The sequence below is a fragment of the Montipora foliosa genome, chromosome 11 (assembly GCF_036669935.1).
Source record: "Montipora foliosa isolate CH-2021 chromosome 11, ASM3666993v2, whole genome shotgun sequence".
In the NCBI taxonomy this organism is placed as follows: Eukaryota; Metazoa; Cnidaria; class Anthozoa; order Scleractinia; family Acroporidae; genus Montipora; species Montipora foliosa.
This window is the reverse complement of record NC_090879.1, coordinates 21612261-21619720: the sequence shown is the minus strand read 5'-3', so window position 1 is coordinate 21619720 and position 7460 is coordinate 21612261. Positions and strand designations below refer to the sequence as shown.

At 38.3% G+C, this 7460-nt stretch overlaps 1 protein-coding gene across 2 annotated transcripts in view; it reads right to left on the bottom strand.

Annotated features, from left to right (window-relative positions):
* LOC137977733 (multifunctional protein CAD-like) overlaps positions 1-3778 on the bottom strand; it is a 49611-nt gene extending 45833 nt beyond the window's left edge. For both annotated transcript variants that reach the window (XM_068825057.1, XM_068825056.1), the window contains exons 1-3: positions 3626-3778; positions 1711-1980; positions 599-741 (exon numbers count right to left, since the gene is read on the bottom strand). In XM_068825057.1, the coding sequence (XP_068681158.1) occupies positions 599-741; positions 1711-1980; positions 3626-3728 (516 nt within the window). In that variant the 5' untranslated portion in view covers positions 3729-3778. The remainder of the gene's footprint in view (positions 1-598; positions 742-1710; positions 1981-3625) is intronic.
* Between the last annotated feature and the right edge of the window lie 3682 nt (positions 3779-7460).

Below are 7460 nucleotides of genomic sequence, written 5' to 3'. Positions count from 1 at the left end.
ATGGAATGGCCTTATAGCACCTTAATAATTTATGATATCCGTGATATACATACCACACCAATCCTAACTTGATGTAGTATACCGTATATGCATGACAAGGGTGAATACAGCATCCAGTGGCCATATGTCATACACCATACATGTATTATGAAAATACGAAATTACATGACATGGTTGATGAACAACACAATGACATCAAGTGTCATTCACGTACCCTAAAATGCATGACAAATCAAATAGGAAATATGACATAACAAAACATGGAATTACAAACAACATGATTACACAGGGCTGGCAAATTGGTCACAACATGACATGCACATTACACAATAAGTTACAACACAATTATACAGTTCTACATTAACAATTCATGCCAAACCAAAAGGCAGCTGTGTCACTGCCATATAGTCACACTGTATATAATGGTTACTTCATATCCTTTCATTTTGTGTGTTCTGTTACTGTTCAAAATATTACATGTACTTAAGTACGAAAAGATTTTTTCCATCAGACCATGAATTAAGTGGTCATGTCAAAATCCAAACTTATTTTGTTGTTGATTAAGACAACATCAAAACAGAGCAAGAAAATAACAAACCTTTAATGAAACCTCAGCAACAAGGTTTCTTTTGTTTGGATCTTCAAATGGCACTGATTCAGGTACCACTCCTTCAATTACAATCTTTCCAAGCATTGAGCCTTTTTCTCTTATTTTCTTTGTTAGTGCTCTTGTGTCTATCCCTGAGACATTCATGTTTGCAAATTAATTTCAGAATACATGAATTACACAACTTTGTGTTCCCTCAAAATTAATAAGAAGTTTAAAGCTACGAATCACTTTCAGAAATGCCTTAAATTCGGGAAATCAGAACTTTTCACTCATTTTGATTTTAAATAGAAGCTAAAATAATGTACAGTTAACAGTACTTCAAAGGTGAATTGAAGGGTCAACAATGTCTAAATCCCTTTCAAGCTCTTTGCAACTGGACAACCAAAACCACTTTTAATGAAGTGCCTCAACACCAGCAGTGTTCAAAGGGTGATTACAAGGTTTGGTAACTTGGATACTGGTTCTAATAAGTGACAGCCCTTGGTAGAAAATAAATAGTGAATCAACATGTACACAAAGAAAGCAGCTGGTTTTTATTGCATGATAAGTCTATGTAAAATACACGTGTCACTCTTGGGAGGGAAAGAGTTAAAAATAAAAATACAAAATTTCTGTATGCATTGTCTCATATATTTTCCCTTCTGTACATCTACATGTTTTATAATGACACTAAAGGTAATTTTGGCAAGGTTAATCTCAAGCCAATGCAGCATGATAACTTGAAATTATTTACAAACATGGTACATGTAAAAATATCATAATATCATAAAAACAGCAAAAAATACACTACATGTAAAATTTTCTATTTACTGGTTTATATATTTGCCGTGTGGGACTGCGATACAGAGAACCATTTATTAATGCCTCTCTTGAAGATGCCCACAGATTCTGTAGTGCGAAGTTCCTCTGGAAGATCATTCCATAGAAAAGCTCCGCTGTAACTGAAGTTACATTTCAAGTAATCAGTTCTTGGTTTTGGTAAATACAATTTTTTTCTAGTGTAGTGAAGATCATGGGACAAAGCCAATGCCCAGCCTTTTCGCACCAAATGGACATGCTTTTATTTTGGGGCGTTCCAGAATGCAGCAGCTAGGGCTTACCACAAATTCCTGGTATTCCTTCCTCTTCAAGCCACTGCGAGAGAGACTTTTTAGCATTCCAATGACTGTACTCTTCGACGTAATCTCCTACTATCAATGCAGATGCCCAAATTTTGTCAGACTCAAGTTCCATAGTTAATCCATGAGCATCTTTCTTCCCATCAGGAACCCCATAATTCCCAATCAGAGGATATGTAAGAGTCAGAATTTGAGATCTGTAAGATGGATCTGTGAGGGACTCAGGGTATCCAACCATCCCTGTTTGGAAAACTAAAAGATTGGAAAATTTCCATTATAAAGACAATCGTAATTTTATACATGCAAATTTACATTCACACATACATTATACACCTGTAAACCATATAACCTTCTAAGTAAGATAGTATTTTTAGTGACACTACATGAAAATTACTTGTGGAATTCTTGCAACTCATTAGTAAAGAGTTCTTGTTTACAGGTAAGTGATCAAATTACCTTTGAAGATCACTGGAAAATCACCTCAAAACAATTGTATGTTATGAATTTTATGTCATCCCTAATAAAGTTATATTTATTTTAATATTATTTAGTGTTTGCTTTGCAATAAAGGGCAAAAAACAGAGTGGAGAAGCAATAATAATATAATATTACTATTAATGACCCAACACATTAATCACTTCTGGGTCCCATTAGTGGAAAACAAGTACTCTCACCATTGCACAGATCCTGCTTTTCAAACAGGCAGAAGTTAAGGAAGCTCATATTACTGTAATTTATCGTATAAATATGTGCAATAGGATAAAGATGAACAGAATATTTCAAGAATTCTTCCTTGTTTATCACATCTTTGGATTTCACTCATCACTTTGTTTGCTTAATTGAAACTTAATTATGTTGCCACATTGTTGAAGAACCAGATGTTTGTACATGAATAAAATAAATAATTATTCTAAAGGCAGGACTGTCAACTCTCCTGGATAATCCGGGAGATTTTGGACCGAATCTCCCAATCTCAATTTACGATCTGAAATCTCCCAATTAATTATCAAAGGTCTAGTGTGAATCTACAACAATAAATTTCAACTACTTTTTTTTTTTAGTTATTTTAACATCGGTAATGACAACATTCAAAGGTTTATTTTCCTCATAAAGCTTTATAAACTCTGGTAAACCGTTCTTGCAAGTGTTGCTATTGACAGATTGTAATTTGAGCAATAATGTGATTGGTCCAAAATAAACCAATCAAATCAAATGCAATGCAAATTACATCTTTTTCATGCCTTTTTTTTTTACTTTTGCCTTGATTGTGTGACAGTGTACTTCGTTTGGTACAAAAAAAGCAATATGACGTTATGACATCCTATATCATCCCATCCCTATCATTTCTCAATATTTGAAGAGTTTAGGGGTTGACAGTCCTGTAAAGGCTACATTTCCGGTACGAAATTAAACAGGGTTACAGCTTCCGGTTTGAAATGGCTTCCGCTAAATTCTCGGCATACGGGAATTCCTTATATAATTATATGTACCGCCACGTGCGATTATGATCTCTTCGAATTTTTCCTTTACCACCAAAAAGATTTACGCTAAGTCGAACAAACTATGGCTTTTCAAGTTTGAACGCCAGTTCTCTTCACTTTTCTTTATACTGTGAATTTCTCACCAGACCAATATCCCAGCTGATCACGATGAGAAGGACGTGACATCTCAGATAACATGGACGTCATGTACATTTCAAAATTGCTTGATATTTCGGCTTAAAGACGGCCAGCACCCCAGTTAAACATGGCAAATGAGAGACACTCTTCCTGTCCACAAACTGTCGACTTTTAATTGGTCTTGCTTAAAAGACCCAGACCCTCCAAAGGGTGAGAACAAGAGAGCAACGTTCAATTCGTCCCTTGAATTATGAAAAAAATAATCAATTTAAACTCACCCACTTCCCCAGCAACGCATTTAGCGGATCCGAAAAGCTTTCCTCCATACACAGTTCCATCGCCTAGGATTAAACTCGCTTTTTTTGTTTGATTTGGCGACATTTTTCGTCCCTTACCAAACTGTTAGCGAGGCCTGACCGTCATAAGCCACACTGAAACGAATAAGAAATTGGCGCGGGATTTAATTACTTGATCTCAGACTCCGTTATACCGCACGTTGCGCGGCCAGCCGCGGATGTAGCACAGGCTTTCGGAGTTTCCTTCCTATCGGTTACTTTCTAAATGCAAATGATAACTCATTCATCTTCTTTTCTTGTTATTGTCTTTTGTTAAGCATGTATGTACGTGTATTCCTTTTCGCAAACATATTTATAAAAATATGAACATACTTTACATCAGGAACCCGGGACCCCGAGTCTACAATTCCATTTTGTTTGTGTCACGGCGTTTTCACAGACCTATATATTTTTAGATTGAATTTCCCGCGAATGAGACTCCCACAGGAGCCCGTTGACCAATTACAAGAAACTAACCTGACGTCATAGGGTCAAAGGAACAACTTTGTTTTTTTGGAAAAGGAAGTCTAAAAATAGATCGACCTGTAAAAATGCCGGGAAAGAGTTGTAGCCTCCAGGTCACGGGTTCCTGTTTACATCAAAAAATGTTTAGAAAACCCTAAAAAACCCACAAGGCTTACAAAAAAACATTACGTTTTCTCTCTAGCTTATTAAAGTTTTCTTTTCACATACGATAAATGTTAACAAGAAAAGGAAAAACACGTTTGCTCGCTAGAGTGACCAGATGCTAATGTTGCGTGACAAGCAGACAATCTTTGAAGAGCCTGAAGCCTGTTCCAAAACTCAAATGAAATTGTCATTTCGATTTAAGCACGGCAGTAGCACGCCGTTTGAAACCATTAAGCGCGGCACAACTACTTAGCACGGCAGGACTTGCCGTGTCGCACTGCAGTAGCACTACTTTGTTTTATTAAAACGGCGTGCTATTGTTGCGCCGAACTCAATTCATAAATTAATTTAATGTATTTTGCATTATTTGCATACTATTACGCTGGATGGATGGTTTGTTTTTTCTTTTGAATTTGGCACGACTGTATTAGGTTCGACGTTTGAAACCGCTGCCGTGTTATCGTCGTGCCACTGCCAAGCCAAATTCATTTGAGTTCGGCACGGCAGTAGCAAGACGTTTGGAACAGGCCTGAGTGTTTTAAAGCGAGAGCCATTTTGGGGAAAAGATATCATGTATTTTCCCACCACGAGTCCCCAACTACGTAAAACACGCTAAATTATTTAATTTCCCAATATTCAGTCATCCATATTCATTTACCATCATCTTTATCTATTTACTTCCATTTGTAAAAATTTATCATCATTAATATACATTCAGTCCTGGTCACTCTTACTACCAAAGTCAAACACTTATCTCTATGCAATAAGCGCATTCATAATTTCCTTATACTACTTTAAAAAAATATGCTTTAAAAAGAAAGGGTTTTCCTGCTTATATGAAAAATACGTTTTCTCTGCCGTCCTCTTTTTAGGCGTGATCTTCGCGGAAATTACATTCGGTCTCTCAATAAACCTAGAACAACTAGTGATGGTCTAAGTTCTTTTTTCCTACGTATCAGCTAAGTTGCGGAATGCGGTACCTGATTTTATCCGTACCACTGAGTTTACTGGTTTCAAAAGAGAATTCAGGGCCGCATTTTGTATAGCGGCTTTTCTCTTTAATTAATATTTCTTTAAATATCATGTATTTAGTATGTATCTGTATGTGCTATGTATTTTAGCTGTGAATGTAATGTCTCGAAGATATTAGCTCTTGTAGTTATTCTGAAATTCGAGATTAAAAAAAATATATGCATGCATGTCTTTATGTTACCTTTAGCAGGGCGCGTGCGCACACTTTGTAATCTGCCACTTCAGTGCTTACCATATAGCATATAAAATGACTTTTCCCTTGTATATGTAAGCGATCGAATTCATAGGCTAAATTGACAAGGGCGGTCTGGGGCTGTGAGTAGGCGTGGGATTTGTCTCATATGGTTCAGGGGCCGAATTACTCGTGAACCGCCATGTTTACAACGGAGCATTTTAGGCGTCCCGGTCTGCATGAAACCATCTCTCACCTCTGTCTCGAAAAGACCAGACACGCGCGGTTCTTACCTTACGTTTCATGATGCCTGTAGAATTTGTTCAACTGAAATGTCAATTCCTTGATGTAAAAACCAGCATCTTAATTTTTTTGGTAGGCTAGGTATCGGAGAGCCATACAATTTACGCATGGGCGGACGGAATGTTTGAACAAGAGAGAAAAACGCAGTACCTCCAGACGTGGCGCTGGAGCGTCGTATCAAACGAGTCATCCCAAGATTTCGGCCCGTGCGATCGCTTTTGGACGCAGTTGGCCCTTCGCTGCTTTCTGCTACCGACCTCGCCTCCCGGTACGGCATTGAGGGAGAGATATGTCGGCCCCTAAACCATATGAGACAAATCCCACGCCTACTCACAGCTCCAGACCGCCCTTGTCAATTTGGCCTATGAATTCGATCGCTTAAATATACAAGGGTCAAGTCATTTTATCTGCCATATGGTAAGCACTGGATTCTCTTTTAAAACCAGTAAACTCAGTGGTACGGATAAAATCAGGTACCGCATTCCGCAACTTAGCTGATACGCAGGAAAAAAGAACTAAGACCATCACTGGTTGTTCTAGTACAAGGAAGGATTACGTTTTTGCAAACGTTGGCCGTGTAGCACTTTTATTTGAACAGATTTAAAGTGCCCATAACCCCAAAATAATTTTTTCGCTAAAATGAATCTTTGCACCTGTTCGAAACGCATTGCGGCCATTTTTTTCCTTTTTCTAACAAATCCTGCCATTTTATAAGCTTCGAAAGTTGCGAAAATCCAAGCATCTTTTGTTCACGACCGAGTCAGAAGGGGAGTGGATCTATTCCTGATTTGACGTCACAATCTACTTTGCATGCATTTTTACAAAGAGTTAATGCAAATGTAAATCAGTTTGTGACGTCAATCAGGAATAGACCCACTTCCCTTCTGACTCGTTCTTGAACAAAGGATGCTTGGATTTTCGCAACTTTCGAAGCCTATAAAATGGCAGGATTTGTTAGAAAAAGGAAAAAATGGCCACAATGCGTTTCGAACAGGTGCAAAGATTCATTTTAGCGAAAAAAATATTTTGGGGTTATGGGCACTTAAACTGATTCGAGTGTAATGTGAAGTGCTAAGTATCTACCCCTTATGAACCATGTGAGCGTTAGCCCTCACCCGCTGATGGAAATGGGCCCACACAAGGACAGAGAAAAACTCTGACCAGGGTGAGAATTGAACCTGGTTGTTCTAGGTTTATTGAGGGACAGAATGTAATTTCTGCGAAGATCATGCCTAAGTAGTAAGAGGACTGGTAATCTGCAAATACCGTTTCCTTGACACGAGGGTTACAGCCAAATGAAAGCACAACTTTGTTCACTTCCGAAGGGTTGCTTTTACTCACATTCCGGCTTAATGATGCCAGCCTGGGGGCTTCTGTGGACGAAGATGGCCCAAAAAACCAGTTATAAAATGATAAATTTACCAGGTTAGGGTCACGTCGCTCGCTAGCTTCCCGAATGGGACATTTGTCACCTGAGGTTCAAACCTGAGCCTACACCCAAACCGCAGAGGTTTCAATAAGTACCTCTTACGCGGACTCTTACTTGGCGAAGCCAAGTTCTGGAGACTCTGGAGACCGTTTATCGCCAAAAGAGCACAAAACAAGCAAGCACTTAGCACTTAGAGGGGTAACAAGTAAGTG